The sequence below is a fragment of the Salvia hispanica genome, chromosome 1, assembly GCF_029641045.1.
Source record: "Salvia hispanica isolate PSC_SH4W2 chromosome 1, Shi_PSC_v1, whole genome shotgun sequence".
NCBI lineage: Eukaryota > Viridiplantae > Streptophyta > Magnoliopsida > Lamiales > Lamiaceae > Salvia > Salvia hispanica.
Genome location: NC_142692.1, coordinates 15,635,736 through 15,658,260, shown reverse-complemented (window position 1 = coordinate 15,658,260; position 22,525 = coordinate 15,635,736). Strand labels below are relative to the sequence as shown.

General features: G+C 35.7%; 2 protein-coding genes and 3 pseudogenes across 5 annotated transcripts; 4 read left to right on the top strand and 1 right to left on the bottom strand.

Moving 5' to 3' along the window:
- The first annotated feature begins 308 nt into the window (after positions 1 to 308).
- On the top strand, positions 309 to 2,778 carry LOC125219267 (UDP-glycosyltransferase 74F2-like; annotated as a pseudogene). The gene is made up of 2 exons (XR_016135555.1): positions 309 to 1,043; positions 1,944 to 2,778. The product of XR_016135555.1 is annotated as a UDP-glycosyltransferase 74F2-like (transcript).
- Positions 2,779 to 4,128: 1,350 nt separating this feature from the next.
- LOC125219320 (cytochrome P450 736A117-like) lies at positions 4,129 to 6,287 on the top strand. The gene is made up of 2 exons (XM_048121268.2): positions 4,129 to 5,140; positions 5,608 to 6,287. The coding sequence occupies exons 1-2, from the start codon at positions 4,283 to 4,285 to the stop codon at positions 6,211 to 6,213; spliced, it is 1,464 nt and encodes a 487-aa protein (XP_047977225.2). The 5' UTR covers positions 4,129 to 4,282; the 3' UTR covers positions 6,214 to 6,287.
- Positions 6,288 to 10,496: 4,209 nt separating this feature from the next.
- Positions 10,497 to 15,324, top strand: LOC125224019 (acetolactate synthase small subunit 1, chloroplastic-like). Its single transcript, XM_048127358.2, has 12 exons — positions 10,497 to 10,778; positions 11,159 to 11,372; positions 11,816 to 11,899; positions 12,059 to 12,127; positions 12,531 to 12,614; positions 12,704 to 12,847; positions 12,940 to 13,026; positions 13,288 to 13,392; positions 13,489 to 13,611; positions 14,148 to 14,300; positions 14,642 to 14,707; positions 14,910 to 15,324. Exons 1-12 carry the CDS (start codon positions 10,546 to 10,548, stop codon positions 14,991 to 14,993), a joined length of 1,446 nt encoding a protein of 481 aa, XP_047983315.2. The 5' UTR covers positions 10,497 to 10,545; the 3' UTR covers positions 14,994 to 15,324.
- An 802-nt stretch (positions 15,325 to 16,126) lies between these two features.
- On the top strand, positions 16,127 to 18,455 carry LOC125217731 (large ribosomal subunit protein uL2my, C-terminal part-like; annotated as a pseudogene). Its single transcript, XR_016134603.1, has 3 exons — positions 16,127 to 16,281; positions 16,629 to 16,857; positions 17,941 to 18,455. The product of XR_016134603.1 is annotated as a large ribosomal subunit protein uL2my, C-terminal part-like (transcript).
- A 433-nt stretch (positions 18,456 to 18,888) lies between these two features.
- LOC125217730 (6,7,8-trihydroxycoumarin synthase-like) lies at positions 18,889 to 21,223 on the bottom strand (annotated as a pseudogene). The gene is made up of 2 exons (XR_016134602.1): positions 20,298 to 21,223; positions 18,889 to 19,651 (listed from the first exon to the last, which is right to left on the bottom strand). The product of XR_016134602.1 is annotated as a 6,7,8-trihydroxycoumarin synthase-like (transcript).
- Positions 21,224 to 22,525: the final 1,302 nt, after the last annotated feature.

The following is a 22,525-nucleotide window of genomic DNA, read 5'->3' as shown; positions in this document are numbered from 1 at the left end:
GTTATCAAACATTATCATTATTTTAGGTATAATTAATAACTAAGATAGCATATCTATTTTTCTATCATGGCCACTTACGGACATAAATAAATTTGGATACATTTATATCCAACTTTATCACAATTGACACAGTAGTACTTTTATCAACCGACGGCCGATATATAATTACACCAATAGCAAACCAACACCTCTTATGAAGTTGGAGCCAAAAATACTAGTAGTAAAAAATTAGTACATTTTGGACCCTAGCAAATAAATTTCCAAGTAGGATCATTATATATCTTACTCTTCCCCTCTCAAATTGGATCAAAATTGGCAGTAATAAATCACATCTCTCTCTCGTACTATATAATTGTATACGCATCATCGAAGGAGCTTTGAGAAAAAAAAATGGAGAGAGAAAGAAATACACAAAAACCACACATCTTAGCAATTCCTTACCCAAGCCAAGGCCATGTTAACCCTATGCACCAATTTTGCAAGCGCCTAGTCTTCAAAGGTGCTAAAACAACTTTTGCTCTCACCAAATTCATCATCAAATCCTTCAATCCAGAGTCCGACTCCGTCGCCATCGAAGCCATCTCAGATGGCTTCGATGAAGGCGGTTTCGGACAAGCATCCGATGTGTCAGACTATCTGACACATATGGAAAAGGCCGGCTCGAAAACCCTGGAGGATCTCATCCAATCATACCAAAGCTCTAATAGCCCCATTGATTGCATAGTTTATGATGCCTTTTTGCCATGGGCTTTGGCAGTGGCCCAAAAATATGATATCAAAGGAGCTGCTTTTTTCACTCAAGCTTGTGTTGTGAATTATGTGTACTATTATGCCCACCATGGCCTGCTGGAGCTTCCGGTGACGGCCGCCTCGACGCCAGTGGAGCTGCCGGGCTGCCGCCGCTCGAGCTTCCGGACCTCCCGTCGTTCATATACAAGCATGGGACTTATCCGGCTTACTTTGAGATGGTGTTGAGTCAATTTTCGAATTTGGAGAAGGCTGATTTTGTGGTCGTCAATACGTTTTACAAGCTGGAAGAAAAGGTGATTTTTTATTGTTTTAGTTTTATTCAATATTGATTTGCATGATTATTTATCGGTCCCACCATAAGTGAGACTTAGTATTTCTTTTTGGGCTATCCCACTATAAGTGAGACATTTTTTTATGGAAAAAACAAACATTCTAATACTTTCTCCTATTTTTTCTCTCTACTTTTATTTTCACTTACTTTATTATTTCTCACTTTATTTTTCATGGCAAAAAACAAACATTCTATCCATCTTTTACTTTATTATTTCTTCTATTTCTTCTCTCAACTTTTTTTTTTCACTCGTACTTTATTCTCTCTTTGTTTAACCATTAAATATCACTATCTAAAAACTTGTGTTCAAAATAAATACGTACGCTACATGTAACATGGAACAGGCGGAGTGTCTAAATTGTACTAATACATTAAACATTGTTTCAAATTCAAGAGAAGAATACATTAAGTACAACCAAATCGATTGGTATTGCGTACATTTTCAAAACTGATTTTTTTATATTATCTTAATATATATTGACATATTCAAAACGGCATGATAAAGGTCGACAGCCAAGACAAAAGGTTATAAAATATCAATTATTTTTGGAATCACTCGGTTGACGTGATAATCTTTTCTTTGTTTCTAAATTCTCGTTCACAAAATAGCATTTGCATACCTTAAAGTAAATCACTACCTATTGCCTTTTTCACGAATTATATATAATAAATGTCAAGCTTAGTTTCTATGAGTGGAAAAAGGTGATATCTTTAATTATTTACTTTAGAAGTTGTATTCAATTATAATATAGATAATATAAGGAGTGGTTGTGGAATAGTTATTAAAAATGGAATGCAAATTATGATCACAAAAATGGAAATAATTCGAATAATTTGGTTTATTTGATCATCAATTTAACAGATTGTGGATTCAATGACAAAAGTGTGCCCACTTCTAACAATTGGGCCGACACTGCCATCATCCTATTTGGATGGTAGGATTGAAAACGACAACAAATATGACATAAACCTCTTCCACCACGAAGATTGTACAAGAATAATGCAATGGCTAGAGAAGAAGCCAGCAAGGTCAGTTGTATACATAGCCTTTGGCAGCATGGACAATCTCCCTAAGCCACAAATGGAAGAGATCGCATGGGGTTTGTGCAGCTCGAATTTCGACTTTATTTGGGTGGTGAGGTCTCAAGATCGACAGGAGAAGATACCGGGTGATTTTGTACGTGCATCGGTTGACAATGACAAGGCCTTGTTTGTGCATTGGAGCCCTCAGCTGGAGGTGTTGTCGAGCGAGGCGGTGGGGTGCTTCTTCTCTCACGGTGGGTGGAATTCCACGACCGAGGCGTTGAGTTTGGGGGTGCCGATGGTGGTGATGCCACAGTGGACGGACCAGACGACAGATGCGAAGCTTGTGCAAGATGTTTGGGGGGTTGGGGTTAGGGTTAGGGTTGGGGAGGATGGTTTGGTTGGGAGAGAGGAGGTGGAGGGATGTTTGAGGGAAGTGATGGAGGGGGAGAGAGGGAAGGAGATGAAAAGGAATGCTAGGAAATGGAGGGATTTGGCTAAGGAGGCTGTGGCTGAGGGTGGCACTTCTGATCTTGATATTCTTAACTTTGTCTCTAAGTTGACTACTTCTTCATGATTGTATTTTATTTGTAAGTATCAATTCCTGCACTTTGTGTTTATGTAAGTGTGCTAGTGTTTGAAGTTTTGTATATGAATGAACTACTTGTTGCTAATTAGTGTGTTCATGAATTTGTTTCAAGTGTTTTGTGAAGGTATAAGACTGAAATAGAACAATATGCATGAAAATGGAGTGGATCTTGTGACACCCTACTCCTCTCGAATTTACATTTATAATAAACTATTATGAATTTAATCATAATTAAACACACAATAGTACTATATAGTTTCAAAAATCAACATTTGTTAGGTACATTGAAAATATTTTAAATTGTAGTACGACATTCTCAGCAATTTATGCATGAGAATAAGGCTTGTCTTACAAGAATTTCAGTTCAAGCAGAAAAAATTAGTAATTAAATCACAAATAAAGTACACGTGAATGGAGTAAACGGTGGATGTCACATCTAAAGATTTACCTGAAGAGTTGAACGGTGGCTGGCGCACGTAAGGTGGCCTGAGGAGAGTCGACGACATATATGTGATGAGGAGATGAACGACGTGAATCGGAGCGAGTCGACATGATGCAGAGCATAGGAAGCGAGATTGGTGAATGACGTGTAAGTCTCTTCAAGATCCTACTGATATGATTTAATTTTAGACTTAAATAATATTTTACTGTTGTATCGATTTTTTAGAATACTATGTGGTATATAAATATCCATAGTGTTGTCGTACCAAATCATTTGATATGATGTCATACTGTATCGAAAATCATGATATACCGAAAGATCAGTATTTTTTGGTATGATATGTTCAGTATGTCAGTATTTCGGTATTTTTTTCACACGGGGACATAAACATATAGTTAAAAAAGCTTTGTGTTAGTTTGTGAGAATAATTGCCAATTTGTAAGCTGGATCGACATCACAGAAACATTGAAATAATAACGTCCTCCTATAAGTACCTAAATTTGTTTAAACCGTGCTGCATCATTATAAATCAAACAAAATTCAAAGATGTCAACATAAGTTACATAACTGAAAAAGAAACACAGAATTGAAAGTTACTACTATTACTACTAACTTCGTCCTCCAATTTTGCCATTTAGTCCATCCCACAATAAGAGTCAAATTTTGTCATTTTAGTCCATCCCACAAATAGATGCACATTTCACTTTTATCATAATTGACAAAGAGAATCCACATTCCATTAACTCACTTCACTTACATTTTATTATAAAACAAATTCAAAAATGTCGGCCTCATATTCCACTAGCTATTCCAACTCACTATTCTTTACATTTCCTAAAACTCGTGCCTATATCTAATGTGACTCCTATTATGGGATGGAGATAGTAACGTTTAACAAATTTTCAGTTCCTTTAATCCTTCCAAAAAAATTATCGCAAACGTAAATCACCAAACAATCATGCACCTTTCAAAGTAAGACTAAAGTTATTCGTTGAAAAGCTGGTACTCCATTTTCTCTATAGATGCCATCTCCTTTTCTCCCTCCAAAACACATTCCACAAATCACATTTTCTTTTAAAATTAAAATTTTTAACGTCATTTATAACACTCACCAAACACAATTCCAGAAAGAAAAACAGTAAAAATCATGCTCTCTGAGGTTGCTCTTCTCCCCCTGTTTCTCTTAACCATTTTCTTGATAAAAAAATGGCTTATCACCCCTCCAAAACCCTTGAAAAATCTCCCACCATCGCCCCCAAAGCTCCCAATAATCGGGAATCTGCACCAAATCGGCTCGAGCCCGCATAAGAAAATCTTATCTTTGGCCCAAAAACACAGGCCCCTGATGCTGCTCCATCTCGGCAAGGTGCCCCTTCTCGTCGCATCTTCAGCTGGCGCAGCTAGAGATATATTGAAAACCCACGATCAAATCTTCTCAAATAGACCCAATTCCTACGTAGCAAACGCGATTTACGAATGCAAAGACATCGCCTTTTGCGCCTATGGAGATTATTGGAGGCAGATGAAGGGCATTTGCGTCAATCACCTCTTGAGCAGTAAAAAGGTCCAGTCTTTTAGAGATGTGAGGGAAGAGGAGGTGTTTTTGGTGATGGAGAGGATTAGGGAGGCGAAATCGGTGGTTAATTTGAGTGAGTTGTTTGCTAATTTTGCTAATGATGTGATTTGCAGAGTGGCTCTAGGGAGGAAGTATGGTGATGGTGGGAAGTTCAAGAAGGTTCTGGAAGAATTGGGTGTTTTGTTGGGTAGTTTTGATGTGGGAGAGTTTGTGCCTTGGCTTTGGTGGATCAAGTTTGTGAATGGGATGAGTGGGAGAGTTAGGGGAATTGCTAGAGATATTGATGAGTTTTTGGAGTTTGTGGTGAGAGAACATGTTGGTGAGAGAGGGGAAGGAGAGAAGGATTTTGTGGATGTTTTGCTTGAGGTGCAGAGGAATGAGAGAGGTGGTTTTGTTCTTGATGATATCTCTATTAAAGCTCTCATTTTGGTGAGTTGTTCCATTTCTTTCTTTCTTTTTTGCTTTGCTATATCAAATCTTCGATGTTGGAAAGTAGAGATTGGATTGCAATAGTTTGTGTTCTTGTGGAATGAGAAATGAGTATTAGAAATAGCCTTGTTCTATAGGTGATGTTCATGGTTTTATCTTATACTGCCTTCGTCAATATTAAATGTACCAGATCTGATTGGCACGAGTTTTAAGAAATTGTTTGACTTTATAAAGTAGAGTGAGTAAGAAAAAGTTAGTGGAATGTGGGCTTATTTTTATATACTGGTTTTATAATAAAATGTGAGTGAGATGGGTTAGTGGAATGTAGAATACACTTACTAAATATAATAAAAGTGAAATGAGACATTGGCGGACGAATGAAAAAGGAAAAATGAGACATTTAATGACGGAGAGTATGAGTAACGCATTATTTTTTTTATATCACATTAAAATTATATCTGTTTCAGGACATGTTTGCGGCTGGAAGTGATACGTCGTTCACACTAATGGAGTGGACGTTGTCCGAGCTCATACGACACAAGAAAGTCATGGCGAAATTGAAAGCCGAGCTAAAAAGAATTGCAGGCCGCAATTCAGCCATAGCCGAAGCAGATTTAGAAAAATGCCAGTATTTGAAAGCTGCGATCAAGGAAACCTTAAGGCTGCACCCTCCCCTCCCTCTACTCGTGCCACGAGAATCAACACGTGACATTAAGCTACTAGGCTACGACATTGCAGCTAGGACACGGGTGGTGATCAACGCGTGGGCTATTGGGAGGGATCCGCTGCTATGGGAAGATGCAGAGGAGTTTATGCCCGAGAGATTCTTGAATACTTGCATTGATTTCAAAGGGCAGTTTCAGTTCCTCCCCTTTGGCGCTGGCCGGAGGGGATGCCCTGGGGGTGCATTCGCCCTCGGATCTGTAGAGCTTCTGCTGGCGAATTTGGTGCTTGGATTCGAGTTTGCATTACCGGGCGGAGTGAGAGGGGAAGATTTGGACATGGTTGAAGGTGATGGAATAACTATTCATAGAAAGTTCCCACTTTGTGTCATTCCTATTTGTGAGTCTTGAAAATTTAAAATATTTTGTGGGATTTCTGCCTATGTATATTTGGAAAATAAATCGGAAGCAAGTTGTGTACTCCATCACTAACTGCAATCCTTCCATTTCAAAACATTCCTTCTCAACTCACCACCCTTCTCCATAATTTCATCCAAACAAGATGCAACTTCATCTCTCGTCACAGTCCCATTTCCATCAACCCTAACACGAACAACGATTCGCCACACGTCGACTATCATAAGCATATTTAGCCTCGTTCACGAAAATACCCGAAAGAGTATAAGTGACTTCAAGATCCAAAAAATAACTATGTTTTCCAAGTTTATTGATAGCAAATTCTTGATCAAGACGAGAGAGAGAGATTTCAAGTCATTATAAGAATTTTCTATCAAAATTATATCATCAACGTATTACATATACTAAGAATATATTAGAAATTTGCCGATATAATTGAGCATAGTTCATTTTATTTCTCTTTGCATTATAATTTCAAAATAATAAAATTTGGAGAAGTTGGAATTTTTTTTAGTATTATTGGAGCATATGCAAGGAAGGAGGTAAATAGAAAGATAAAGAAAAATAACGTACTCTCTCCGTCTCATGTTAGTTGAGACATTTCTTTTAAACACGGGATTTATGAAATTGATGTGTTAAAGATAAAGTAAGAGAGAGTAGAGTATAAGAGAAGATAAAGTTTCTGGAAAAAAAAAAAAAAAAAAAAAAACCAACTACTTTGGATCAATCCAAAAAGACGACTCAACTACCTCTAGAGTTGGGAAGAAAGGACTATCATATTTAAATCTTCTTCATAAAAACTTACTCTTTAATGAGAATGGTATTTGAGAATGTATTATACATTCTTTCATTTTGAAGAGATGTTTTTACCTCTTTTTTCCACAAAAAGTAAATATAGTTATCTCTCCGTTCCATAGTGCTGAATGCATTTCTTTCCGGTACAGAGATTAAGAAAAATGTGTGTAATGGTTAAATAAAAAGATACTCCCTTCGTCCACCAAAAATAGACATAGTTGTTTATGACATAGATTTTAATGTGAAATTGTGAAAGTAAGAGATAAGTAGTCTTATCTGCATTATTATCTCTCTCATTTTTTAAAAACGAGTGCTCAAAACGAAATGCCTCTACTACAGTAGGATGAAGGGTACTTTTTACTAAAACGAAATGACTCTACCACTATGGAATGCCTATAATGAAAAAATAACTCTCTTACTATGGAACAAAGAGAGTAGTTATTTTTGTATACTTTTTTCAATTTATTACAAGAAAATGTATATATCTTTTTGAAGAGGTAAATAAAAATATACTCTACTCGTAAATTTTTTTGAAGAGGTAAATAAAAATGTATATTTCTTAATTTACTTATTTTCTTTGGAGATAGCTTTCAGTATAGTAGGAATGTATAATGAAAGATAAAATTTAAATCATCTTTTTATTATTATAAATATATCCAGTTGTAAATTTTTACTCTCTTCATCTACCATTAAAGTTAAACATCACATTTTGACTTGGTACGAGTTCTGAAAAATACTCCCTCCGTCGTCATTAAGTGTTCATTTTTGTTATTTTGAGCCATACCCCCGTTAAGTGTACACTTTCACTTTTTTATCAAAAATGTAGGTTTACTAACTCATTCCACTCATTTTCATTATAAAACTATATTTACTTTTTGTGGAAAAAAGAGTAAATATAGTTATCTCTCCGTTCCATAGTGCTGAATGCATTTCTTTCCAGTACAGAGATTAAGAAAAATGTGTGTAATGGTTAAATAAAAAGATACTTCCTTCGTCCACCAAAAATAGACATAGTTGTTTATGACATAGATTTTAATGTGAAATTATGAAAGTAAGAGATAAGTAGTCTTATCTGCATTATTATCTCTCTCATTTTTTAAAAACGAGTGCTCAAAACGAAATGCCTCTACTACAGTAGGATGAAGGGTACTTTTTACTAAAACGAAATGACTCTACCACTATGGAATGCCTATAATGAAAAAATAACTCTCTTACTATGGAACGAAGAGAGTAGTTATTTTTGTATACTTTTTTCAATTTATTACAAGAAAATGTATATATCTTTTTGAAGAGGTAAATAAAAATATACTCCACTTGTAAATTTTTTTGAAGAGGTAAATAAAAATGTATATTTCTTAATTTACTTATTTTCTTTGGAGATAGCTTTCAGTATAGTAGGAATGTATAATGAAAGATAAAATTTAAATCATCTTTTTATTATTATAAATATATCCACTTGTAAATTTTTTACTCTCTTCATCTACCATTAAAGTTAAACATCACATTTTGACTTGGTACGAGTTCTGAAAAATACTCCCTCCGTCGTCATTAAGTGTTCATTTTTGTTATTTTGAGTCATACCCCCGTTAAGAGTACACTTTCACTTTTTATCAAAAATGTAGATTTACTAACTCTTTTCACTCATTTTTCATTATAAAACTAATACTCCATTCGTTTCAAGGAAGATGACCCATTCCTTGGGCAGCATGTGATTTTACGCGGTTTTTATTTTATGTGTTATGTGGGGAGAATAAAGTAAGAGAGACAGAATAAAATAGAGATAAATGGATTTCTATTTTTAGTAATGAGTCAATTTGGGTGGTATAAACTAAAAAGGAAAGTGCGTCATCTTTGGTGGGACGGAAGGAGTATATAAAAGTGTAACTAATATTCCACTAACTTATTCAACTCCTTTTTCTTTATATTTTTTAAAACCAACCGAATCAAATGTGGACATTTTATGTTGGGTGGAAGGAGTATAAGAGCCATTAGCAATGGAAGGGCCCTTCTTAAAAACCCTTCCTCTTTTTTTTTTTATTATTTTCACATCAGCATTTTACTCAAGGGCCTATCTCACTTCCTATTTCATTTCGACATCATCACTATTTTCTTAAAAAAAATTTGTACTTCTATATTTAATATGTTATCAAATTAAATAATTTAAAATGCACTTAAATATTCAATACTCCCTCTGTCCCACAATAAGCGTAACATTTTGACATTTTGGTCCGTCCCACAATAAAAGTCATATTTCACTTTTTACCATAAATACTAAGTAGGTCCTACATTCCACTAACTCACTTCACTCACATTTTATTATAAAATCAATATACAAGAGTAGGTCTCATATTCCACTAACTTTTCCAACTCACTATTATTTATTTTTCTTAAAACTCGTGCCCCACAACAAGAGTGACTCCTATTATGGGATGGTCGGAGTACTATTTTTTCGCTAGAGGAAGACATTGATATTCTTCTAGAGAGAGAAAAAATATACAATAAAAATGTGAGAAGATAAAGATGTTGGTGTGGGAAATGGGAAGAATGTGATGGAGCATTTATAGTTGAAAATATGATTTGTTTTTTTAAAATGTAAGGGCCGATGATCGGTCCTATCTTGCAATGGATGGCCGATCATCGGGCAATGGAGATCAGCCAAGGCCGCGCGGATCGGCCATATGGGAGGGCCTTTGATCGGCTCTTTTCCTGCAATGGAGGGACGATGGGGGCCGATCTCAATCAAGGCTTCTCGATTGGCACTTATTATTAAGGGTCTAACTCCCTGCAATTGAAGGGTCTATCTTAAGGGCCTATCTCACTTTCCATTTCATTTCCACATCATCAATATTTGTATATTTCAATATTAATTGTTGGCATCAAATAAAATGTGATAAGATGGTAAATAAAAAAATACAGGAAAAAAACCAACTAGAAAAACACATATAAAAACCTAGTAGATAATGACTCTAATGTCGTTGTTATCGGGATCAATACCGAACTTTTTCTTCATCTTGGTGATTGTTTTCCAGATGTCCGTCATAATCCGATCATTTGATTCATCTCGGTACAGCTCGTAGAACTTGTGCAGTGTAGCGTAGACAGGGTTAAAAAATGGGGTATGAAATATAGAAGGTTAAAAATAAATAAATTTAAAAAGAAATATTCGATCATAGGGCCGATCATCGGTCCTATTACCATAATGGGTGACCGTTGATCAGCTCTATGGGATCAGTCAAGGCCGTTCCAATGGCTCTTTGGGGGTTTGGGGGAGGGCCGATGATCGGTCCCTCTTCCTCAATGAGGGGCCGATGGCGGTGTCGACCATGGGCTCGGTTGATCGCCCTCCCATGCTAAAGCTCTAATGAAAGTGAAATGAAATGAAAAAGTTAAAGAAGTAATAGTAAAATTAGTTTTGACGATCCCTATAGCATTTATAAATGGGTCGGGTTCAGCGACCCGATTTATTTAGACAGACTTTTCTTCCTTTCTCTACTTTAGGAGCGAAAATCACTGATACACACTACACCAACAATGGCGGCTGCTGCTACTCACTCTGCGTTATTTGGCGCTTCTGCGTATTCAACCGACCTAATTCTCAAGCCTGAAATTAGCCTCCGCTCCGTCAAATTACCGTCAAATCCGAGAAGAAGAGTTGCGGTTTCTGCTCAAAGCGCTAATGGCGATAACAAGCAGCAAAACGATGCCGTTATCGCCGTCTCGGATGCTCCTCTCTCCGGAAGCACCAATTCCGTCTCCAGACAAAAGTAATTGTCTCATTTCCCCGTTTCATTGCTTGCTTATTTTGTGTTAGCATCATTAGTTCTTTTGTTAGAATTGAAGTTGAACAAATGATTGGTTATATAGCCTACAGGTGTGTGTTTTCAACAACTTTGTATGCCTATTTCTTTTTGTTGGAATCACAGTGATATGATTTATGACTTATGAGAATTGATTTGGCTACAGAGATGCCTCAGGTTTGCAATCGGTAGCAGTGAAATGCTCGGCTTAATTGTCAATTTGTGTAGAATTTTTGTATGTTTAGATGAAAACTGAGTAAAATTAGTGTGTTGTATTGTGTGGATAAAGAACACGTTCCATTTGTCTCATTCTGGAATTAAACAGTTTAATGGCATTATGAATCCAGGGTGAAACGTCACACAGTTTCTGTGTTTGTCGGTGATGAAAGTGGGATGATAAATCGGATTGCTGGAGTGTTTGCTAGGAGAGGGTATAACATTGAATCCCTTGCAGTGGGGCTGAACAGGGATAAAGCTTTATTCACTATAGTTGTATCTGGAACTGAAAGGGTGCTACAGCAGGTTATGGAGCAGCTTCAGAAGCTTGTCAATGTATTGAAGGTCATGTTCTTCTCTTGGTGGCAGTGTTCTCTCTTTTATGATATATTGCTTGATATTTTGAATAACTGCTGATTAGGATATTCTTAGGGTTCAAACCAAGTTCCAGCTTCACTAGAGCAGAGCTTAATTATCTCTCATCAAAGTTTTTAAAGTTATTCCTGCTTGCAATTGTTTATAAAAAACATATTTGACTCTGTTCTGTACTTCTGTAGAATCTGTATCATTTCAAACATGTTTTGCGGAGTCCTTCATTTTTTGCATGTTGATAACGAATGTATCTGGTTCTGCTATTGATTCGTTGGATTCTGATACGATCCCACATTGGTTCCACGCTAAAGTGTGGAAATAGCATATAAGTGGGAGTCAACCCTTTACCTTTGACCCAAAACCATGGTCAATTTCCATTGAATGCTTTCTAATATTTGTGCAAACATGACAATCAGGTTGAAGACATCTCGCAGGAGCCCCAAGTGGAACGAGAGTTGATGCTTATCAAAATTAATGCTGATCCAGAATACAGAGCAGAGGTTTTCTAGTTATATGTTATATTTTTCCTCTTCTATTCTTGTCAAGGAAATTGAATGTCTGGTACTGGGTCACTCAAATGTACTTCAGACTTTTGGTTAGCCTTTTCCTTTCTCCCATGCGGCTAAATTTTTAGTTTCTTTTCCTGACATTATCTCCAGGTGATGTGGCTTGTGGACATTTTTAGGGCAAAAATTGTTGACATCTCTGATCGCTCTCTAACCATTGAGGTGATGTTGTTACTCTTTGTTTTACATGTTAGATAGCAGAATTTTCTGCAAGTATAAAAGAGACCCTCTACTAATTAACAGCAACATATTGATGAGAATATCTGACTGTGTTGCAAAGCTTTCTTGCAATATGTCTACTGCAGTTACAGTTTTAGAATGTTGCAAATATTCTATAACCATGAGTTGTTGCAACTTGCATCCAAGATGGGTCCTTATATATACATTCACGTACATCTCATCGTTAAAAAAAAAACATCCTTGAGTTGCTGATCATTAATGTTGGTACATACAGCTTTCACCAAATACTGGTTGCAAATTAAATTGTTTAGTGATCCTATGACTGTACTAGACTCTTGTGAGTCATTATTTTCCAGAACTGAGTCCTCCCTAATTGTCTATATAGGTTACTGGAGATCCAGGGAAGATGGTTGCAGTGCAGAGGAATTTAAGTAAATTCGGAATTAGAGAGATTGCTAGGACAGGAAAGGTAAATGATAGAAAAAGACAAAAAACTAAGAAAAATGTTCTTTTGTTGTTTTGTTCTTTATGTAAGTTGATGTTGGTTGTCTCAACTAGATCGCCTTGAGAAGGGAAAAGATGGGTGAATCTGCTCCTTTTTGGAGGTTCTCAGCTGCTTCTTATCCAGATCTTGAAGTGAAGCCTGCTAGTACTGTTTCAAAGCCTATTAAGGAGACTCGTGTTGCAGAATCATCTCCTGGGGTATGATAGTTCAGTAGTCTTAAGCACAAAACGTAAATCGTAGTGTTACTTTATCCATTTAAATGCCTAAGACTATTGTTTCTTGTATGAAGGGAGATGTTTATCCTGTGGAATCTGATGATGGAAATTTTATCAATCAAGTTCTTGATGCTCACTGGGGAGTGCTGAACGATGATGATGTAAGAAGTTATTCTTGTCTTTTTTGTTTAATGTTGTCTCGCAATGCTAGACGGTGTGGTATTTTTCTTTTAAGTTATTGTTTAAAAAATGACCTTAATAGCTAGCCGTATTGAAGCCAAATTTATAAAATTCTTATTTGATAAAGTAACATGAATACATGATGATGATCTCTAGGCTACTCTATATTCTAGAATGGTAACTTCAATGAAACTTCTCCCATGGTTCTTGCACTTACTTATATTTCTCCTTATTTTTGTCAGACTAGTGGGCTTCGCTCTCACACTCTTACGATGGTTGTAAATGATGTTCCCGGAGTCCTTAACCTTGTCACAGGGGTTTTTGCTCGAAGAGGATATAATATACAAGTATTTAAGCTTTGTATCTTCTTATGAAACTGGTCTTTTGTACTTTTTGGTTTGCCTACTGACACTTCTGTCATTTTCTGGTGCTTCTTATTTTAGAGTTTAGCTGTTGGTCATTCTGAAGTTGAGGGGCTATCACGCATTACTACTGTCGTACCTGGTACAGATGAATCAATTGCCAAGTTGGTACAGCAACTTTATAAGTTGGTGGATCTTCATGAGGTGAGAGCATTTTATTTTCACTACATGTGTTGCAATTTGAGAATGCAGTAAGATCCAAGCTTAACTGCTATATCATTTAGGGCCAATGTAACTTTCTAGACTAAAGTATGTGCTTTTTCCACAACTGTCTCATGCTGTTGATAACATGAACGACTTTACTTTTCCAGACTAAAGTCTGTGCTTTCTAGACTAAAGTATGAGTACCGATTGAATTTGCTTAGTTTTCAAACATTGAACGACTTTACTTTTCCAGTACTCAAATGTTGTGTTGACAACATGAATTCTGCAGAAAGGAAATTGGATTTGTTTCCAGTACAATTTCCACGCAGATTTTCAATTGCCAACATGACTTTTTGGTACCAGTTTATTGGGTATTAAACTGTCACTATCAAAGTTATGGTTGAGCTTTGTGTTGTGACCGTAGCTGCTAAAATGATATAGATTGAAAATGATAATTTACTTGCCTTATGTTCTAGGTCATTTTCATCTAGCTTTCTACCGAATAAGAAAATGATTAGCGAGGTTTATGTCTTCAGGTCCGAGATCTTACACACTTACCTTTTGCTGAGCGAGAACTGATGATGATCAAAATTGCTGTAAATGCTACTGCTCGCCGAAATGTTCTTGACATTGCTAGCATATTTAGAGCCAAAGCCATTGATGTCTCCGATCACACTATCACCCTCGAGGTAACATTTATGTTATTAACATATTAATGGCACTTATCTGATTATTGTACTAAAATTAACGCGTTTTACTTTGGACGCTAGCTTGGATAGACAAAAATATTATATACTAGTCCACCAAATACTCTGATGTACCGAACAACTTTGAGCTATTTGGATCATGTTGATTGTTTCATATACTCAATCCCGTGTTTTGTTTATCCAAGTAATGCCCACCTTATTTACAGAGTTAAACTAGTTGGCAGTATGGTAGACATAATAACACGTGTCGCAACTATACTCCTATGTACGCGTCTACTCTCTTATGCTCTCCTCACTAGATTCCCTTTTTTTTAAACTTTCAGCTGACTGGAGATTTGGACAAGATGGTTGCCTTGCAAAGACTTTTGGAACCATATGGCATTTGTGAGGTATATTATTGTTCAGTGTATTTTGAAATATAATGGACATACATATTCTCTATTACATCCTCGATTAAAATGAAAGGATATTAGTTTAGGATATCAATGAATGTGGTTGTATTATCTTGTCTAGTTTTATTCATAGTTGCTTTACATTATTATGGGTATATAAGAAAGATTATTTATATACCATTCTGAGCTTGTTTTGCAGGTTGCTCGAACAGGCAGAGTGGCTCTGGTACGGGAATCAGGAGTCGATTCGAAGTACCTCCGTGGATACTCATTTCCAGTGTGATTCTGGGCTCCCTCAAATTTTGAGCAATGCAGATTTCATTTTTGTCTTCGAGTTATATCATCCGAAGATGAAAAATGAAGTTTCTTGTAGTTTGCAGACTTCATCGTCGAGTTGATTTTGATTCTGCAATATCTATGTATACTGAATTTGTCGAGTTTGATGACCATGAAACAACCCTTGTTTTCTGTTCATTTTTTAAAATCTCATTCACTATCAAATTTTGTGATTGCTGCAAGCTCTATGTTGTAGAAAAACTTTTGCTGTCGGTTAAAAATTTTGTGATTGCAGATATGTAAGATGAATAATTTTAAGAGTGTTTGTTGTTTATTTATTTTAATGTCAAACCGATGCCGTTTAAGTTTCGTTTATACACATAGATTCATCGACGTGCCATATAGATCAAATGTCGTTTAAAAATTAGGAAGGGATCAGGTTAGATTGAGAAAATTACACAAAACCCAGACGTTCGAAATTCACTAAAAAATTAAAAGAGTATTACTCTTTTTCAAATTGCTGAATTTAAAACACAGCCTAGCAATTTTTATTAGCACTTCCAATTCCACCTACGGAAAACGTGATAGTTATTAGTTTTATACTAATTCTTCCGTTACATGTTTTTCTATGGAAAAAAATTGTACTCCCTCCGTCCCAGATTAATAGTCACTTTTTGCCATAAAAGTCCGTCCCAGTTTAAGAGTCACTTTTAGAATTTTCCATATTTGGTAATACAATTTTACCTCATTCTTTATCAAAATTACATAAAAATGACATTATCTAAATTAAAATAAATCAAAACAAAAATCAAAAGGCAAAAGGGACCCACCTTCAACCAACTCCACAATCTCACTTCATTTATTACACACTCTATCATCTCACTTCATTTATTATACACTTCAATTTTTTTAAAATCCGAGCCATAACAATAAGTGACTCCAAATATGGAACGGAGAGAGTACTATATTTTTTATTTTCATCCGTCCCACAAAAATATGAACATTTTTCTTTTACGAAAACTTTCCTATAAACTCATTACCGATGTATACAAATTTATACCACTATGATCGATCCTTTTCTCTCTCTTATTTGCTCCTAAATAATTTAAAATGAATAAATAAATAATAACAAGAGAAATACAGACCATTTGCTTGGATTCAGAAACCCTTCAAATTGAAAACAGTCCATTTCATCTGAATTGACAAGAGCAGAAAAATGGCGCTCTTTAGAGCTCGTGTCTCCTCTTCTCTCCTTCGCTCATGTCTCGGCGCTACTTCTCGCTCTCTCTCTACTGGTATTGTTCTTATACATGTATTTATACACCGTTTTGCAACCATATGCATTCATCGTCTACATCACACTTTTATTTGCTTTCATCTGGTTTTTGATTTCATGTTTGTGGAAAGTTCGGAGCTCAGAAATCTCAGCAGAAATCAAATTATTGATCGAAATCGGGATTAATTGATGGCAAATAGAAAATAAAATATTGAATCTAGGAGCTACATTCTGTAATTTGATTTTTCATAGAACTTTCTACTTGAGTGATAAATGAGAAATTTTAGTTTTTGACGTGGTTTAAACAAATGATTGTTGGCTGCTAGACTTTGATCTTAAGTTTAATTGTAAATTATTGATCGAAAGGTGCGGGCGTGATGGTGGAATCGAAAGAAGTGCCTTCGTTGAAGTCGATGATGAACCAGATGCTAACTCTTGACATAAGCTCTCAATATGGGAGCTGTATGCCACTATCAAATATGAGAATCGGGATGCACATTCACAACGTTGAGCTCCGCCCGGGGCAGGGTGGGAAACTCGTGCGAGCTGCAGGGACCTCTGCAAGGATACTTACTGAACCGAATAGATCAGTCAGGTATGGAGTTCATCTTTAATGTAAGTCACATTGTGATCAAGAATTCGGTATGTATTTGGGGGAAATTAATGAGTTGAGGGAAAGTATGGTTTAATTGATATAGATGAATGATATTCTGTATTGTAGTTCAGTATTTCGACTTTGTACGCAAGATTTCTTGTTTAAAGACTGCAAAAGTGTATATGGTGTTGTCATGTTTCAAGGTATCGTTTAGTGGATTGTGCTAAGCAGTAGCAGCATTTAGTACTCTCATGTTAAGCTCTTTCTGGCAGAGCGCGTTAGTGTGTCACTGAACTTGGAGTCCCCCAAAACTTTGATATTCGAAAAACAATTTGTAATACTATATAATTTATGTCAAGCCCTAAGCTTCATAACATTTATGTTCTTTGTTTGAGGTAGGCCATGGAAATCGGAATGTCCACATAATACTAAGAACCTTACTCTGCTTACTCTCACCTTCTCTTGCCAGCATTCTCCTCCATTCACTTTCTCTTGAGCATTAATGACCGCTTGGCATTTGCATCAGGTTATATAATTTGCATCACCCAAATTTATTACATATTTTTTTTAAATTCTTACCCTGTTGAGAAGGGAAAGAGTGGAGACCTGCTTGAGGATTCTTTTCAGCAGCTAAAACCATGAAGACTTGCGGATGAGCTTCACTTGGTGTATGATTTCTAAGGGCTCTTGCAATGGACTTTCTGTATCATAAGAAATCTTCTTAGAAATCTTTTCCTCATTATACCAGAAACTGTTGGTTTTGGAATTCACGTTAATAGCAGGAGTTTGCTTTCTATTAGTCCGTTTCAAAGCCTGGGCTTAATATATAGGAGTTTGTCTTGTCTCTTATTGGAACTTCAACAACTTCTTGCTCAGAAATGGAGGTTGCTCGTACATTCTTTGTTGTGCTTTACTCTTCTAGTGGTAGCGTTCACTGTTAGTGTTTTATGCTGTAGCTTTCTAACCTAGGTATAACTGTGATTGGCCAAGGTTTTGCTTACTCTGCTTCGGTGGTGACTGTACGCAGTTATATTTTTTCTCGTAAGTTTTCCTAAATTCAGTAAGCGACGATTCCTTTTCCAGGTATTGTGAGATAGTACTACCGTCTGGAGAGAAGAGATTGATAGACAAGAGAGTGCCGGGCAACGATAGGGGCAGTGTCAAACCCTGAGCACGGAACAAAGAAGCTGAGAAAGGCAGGGCAATCACGGTGGCTGGGGATAAGGCCCACAGTGAGAGGTGTGGCAATGACAGTCGACCACCCCCATGGTGGTGGTGAAGGAAAGAGCAAGAGTAGTGGGAAACACGGGCATTGCTCGCGGACGCCGTGGGGGAAACCTACCAAGTCTGGATACAAGACTGCCCGTACTAAGAAGAGAAAGATTTAGAGTGATATTCTTCCAAAAAAGAGGCATGTTTTCTACCTTTTTGCTCATATGTTTTGTAGACTTGTAGTGATATGCTTCCTCTATTTTCAACTGAAGCAAAGGAAGAAAAAAAAAACTTGTGTCCGTTCACAAATATATTCACAATCAGTGAATATTGAGTCGAATATTGTGTGGGTCAAATAAACCAACAAGATGAGTTTTTTCATACAAGTATGAATAATTAGAACATTAGAAATAATAGTAGTATAAAACTCCTTCCGCCCTATCTTAGTTGGAATATTTCTTTTCGACACAGAAATTAAGAAATAAGTAAATGTTTAGAAGTTAAGTAGAGAGATAATAAAATAGGGAAAAGAATAAAATAAGAGAGAGAAAGAAAGAACAAAGAATGAGAGAGAAGTTAAGTCTTGGGCATGTTGCTTGTTTCTCTCCTTTGGCTTGCCGCAACCGCAGGCTTGAGTGTCTCTCATAAAAAAAACCAGGACAAAGTAGCTCCTGAAATTAAGATTTATGTAGTTCTCAAATAAAAGATTCGGTATCACTTATAAAAGACCATCATATCGATCACCACTTTTACTTATCCGAAGTGCAAATTTGTAGACTTCATAAATAGCATGGTTAAGGAGACATGACAAGAGCCCTCTTCCATATGAAAACATTGACATATATAATAAAAATAAAATTGATAAAACCATACACTTTGTATAATAAACAAACAATGTCATCTACTCAAATTATGTTTGGAACATGACCCTAGATGACATAGACTAATGTTACTTGATAGTACTAAAATTCATATAGTATATGTTTTAGGCACGAGAAGAAGCGCGTTTTTCTTCTGGACTGCAACTCCCGGCTTAGGATCTGTATCAACATCATGTGCATAAACCCCTGGAGGCAACTCCCAGTCAAAACTGTAGAGTAGATTTGCAATTGTAAGCTCCACATTTAAGAGTCCCATAAGTATCCCGGGGCACATTCTTCGTCCTGATCCAAATGGAATCAGCCCGAAATCTTGCCCTTTTGCATCAATATTGCTATCTAAAAATCTCTCTGGCATGAACTCATCAGGATTTTCCCAGTGCTCGGTGTCTCTTCCTATAGCATATGCGTTAACATAAACCACCTGTCTTTGCACCAATTTCATAGCCATCTAGAAGGCATCCCTTAGTTGTTTCTCTTGGTATAAGCAGTGGACCTGGTGGGTATAATCTCAAACTCTCATTTACCACTGCTTTTAGATATGGAAGTTTGGTCAAATCATCCTCATCTACTTTGCCCTTTTTGCCTATCAAATTTCTGATTTCATTTTTCAATTTCTCCATAACTTTGGGTGCTTTTATTAGTGCTGTCATCGTCCAAATAATTGCAGATGAACTTGTTTCTGTTCCCGCCACAAATATATCCTTCAAAGAGATTAAACTAGAGTAAACAAATTTAAATACGATGTTATAGTTTAAAAAGGTTTAATAGTCGTTTTGAATAAGTTTTGAAATTAACTAATTTTCAAGTTGTTAGTTATTCGTTTTCATTATATAAATAATGAAAATAATATAGAAATTTGAAATCGGTTTAAAATAATTAAACAAAAAGATGAAATAAAAATATAATTGTGATTTGATTTAGTGTGCTGAGCTTAGTTCCACTGCTGTGGCAAAATGCATAGCAGAGATCTTGTGCACATCATCACCTTCCATTGATTTTTATCAAGTTATATCATCACCTTCCATTGATTTTTATCAAGTTATAATTTCTTTTATTTACAAATCAATTGTGATGATATGCTATGCATTTTGCTACTGCATGAATAACTTAATACGTCACCATATATATTGGGTCAATTAATTTTATACCCCCCAACACTATCCTATTTATAAATAGAACTTGAAATGTTACAACCATTTACGCGAATTTACACATAATAAAAAAGCCATGCATTTATATACATGCAAATAATGCAATTCAGAATCCGACTCATTCCAATATTCCTACCAAATCAAATCAAATAGATGAATAAATTCAACAAAAATAATCAAATAAATAAATACATACCATTAGTAAGGCTTTAATGTTATGCCATCCAAGATCAACCTTGTTCTCCAATTTGAGTTGAATCAACACATGAAGAATGTCATCCATTCCCTCCTCCCCTTTCCGATCAAGATGCTCCTTGATCAGCTCCTCATAAAACAAATCCATCCTCTCCACCACCGAATTGAGCCTTCCGATCATTCCGGTCACCCTATCCACCCAACCAAACGCCGGAAAATAATCAGACACATAGAAGGCGACCGCCACGGCCTGAACTTCTTCTAGAAGCTTATCAAACCTCCTAACCTCCGATCCATGATCCTCGCACCTCTTCCCGAACGCAATTCTGCACACCAAAGAGCTCATGAGAGCCATAGCCATCTCACTCAAATTCACAACTCGATCATTCGAAGAAAAGCTCTCAATTTGCGAGATCATTCGAGCGATCTCCTCTTCGCGAATAGGGCGATAGGAATGAACCCTTTTCGGGCTGAAGAGATGGATGGAAGTGATTTTTTTCATCTCTTTGCAATAGTCATTGTATGGAGAGAAGACTATGTCAGAGTTGTTGTAGGATAGCTTCTGCTGCCCTAGGTATTTGGGCCTATTGCAAAAGGATGAATCTTGATTTTTCAATACTTGTTTGGCTAAATTTGCTGAGGAAATTACTAATAGTGGAACATGGCCTAATTTCATGTGAATTATGGGGCCGTATTTTTTGGAGAGTTGGTGGAGATAGAGATGGAGGACGGTGGCCGAGCCGATTTGGTGGAGGTTTCCGATCAACGGGATCGGCGGCGGACCGGGTGGGAGAGGGTCTCTGTGTGGCCGTCTTTTGGGCATGTGTATAAAATAGACACAAGCTAAGATAATTGGAAGAGCTAATGAGAATAAGAGTATTATCATTGTTAATGAGGATGTGATAAATGTGAAAGAGTTTGCTTGTGATTTATAGACAAGTACCAAAGTTAAATAAAAGTCTGAAAACATAAAATTTACTATATATCATTAAAATACTGTTGCAATAGAAATGATTCTAGAGTGATGGTGTAATTTTGTAAAGTCAAAACTAATTTTACTCCAACCATATATATCAAACTCAAAATCAAAATCAAAATAGTATTCTCTATTCACTTATTCCCTTTTTCTATCAATACTAGTCACATTTTGCTATTTTCGCATGTCCACTAATAAATCTCCTATTTATTTTTTTAATATTTTTAATAATATACCTCACATTACACTAACTTTATCTCACTCAATTTAACTTTTTAGGAGTGTGATCGATTGCTAACTTTTCTTAAATTGCTAACTTGCTAACTCATCAATACAATCTGTTAAAAATGTCAACACGGTGATACTGAAATGTCAACATAAATTTAAGTTGATATTTTAATACATTATGTTGACATTGATATTTAAATATCAACATAGTTTATTAGAATGTCAACACAAATATGTGTTGACATTTTAATGTGATCGTGTTGATATTTTTAATATACCACGTTGATGAGTTAACAAGTTAGCATTTTAACGCAACCCAAACTTTTCATTACATTTTTCAAAACTCATGCCTAGTCAAACTATGTCTCTTATTCATAAATAGAGGGTGTACTTTTTAAACGTTTTAAATCATAATTTTATTATAATGCATTAATTTTTATTATTTGTCTTCTGTTTTTATTTTATGCATTTTACTTTATTTTTAGAAGTTGGGTATTATGTACCTTTTTATTTATTCATTATTTTAACTATTGCTTTTTTTTTTTTTTTTAAATTACATAGTAAGTAGCATATTTAGTAATTCATTTTTATACTCAAATTTATTTAATTAAATTCTCAATATTAATAAAAGAAATACTAAATTAAACATATCTTATAAAATTATACCTACTAACTAAAATTATACTCCCTCCATCTCAAGATAAGTGACTTATATTCCTTTTTGGGGTGTCCCATTATAAGTGACCTATTTCCATTTTTAACAAAATGTCATCCCTCTTACTTTATTCTCCACCTACTTTATTCTCTCTTCTACTTTTTCTTCTCTCATACTTTACTCTCTCCACTTTAACTTATTTAAATACCATTCCTTAAATCCCGTGCCCAAAAGAAGTAAGTCACTTATCTTGGGACGGACGGAGTATAATTCAACCGAATTAATATTATTCAACTAAACTACTAATTAATTTGGTAAAAAAACGCTTACAGGTATGATCTAATCTTAAGTTGGAAAGAAAGAAAAAAAC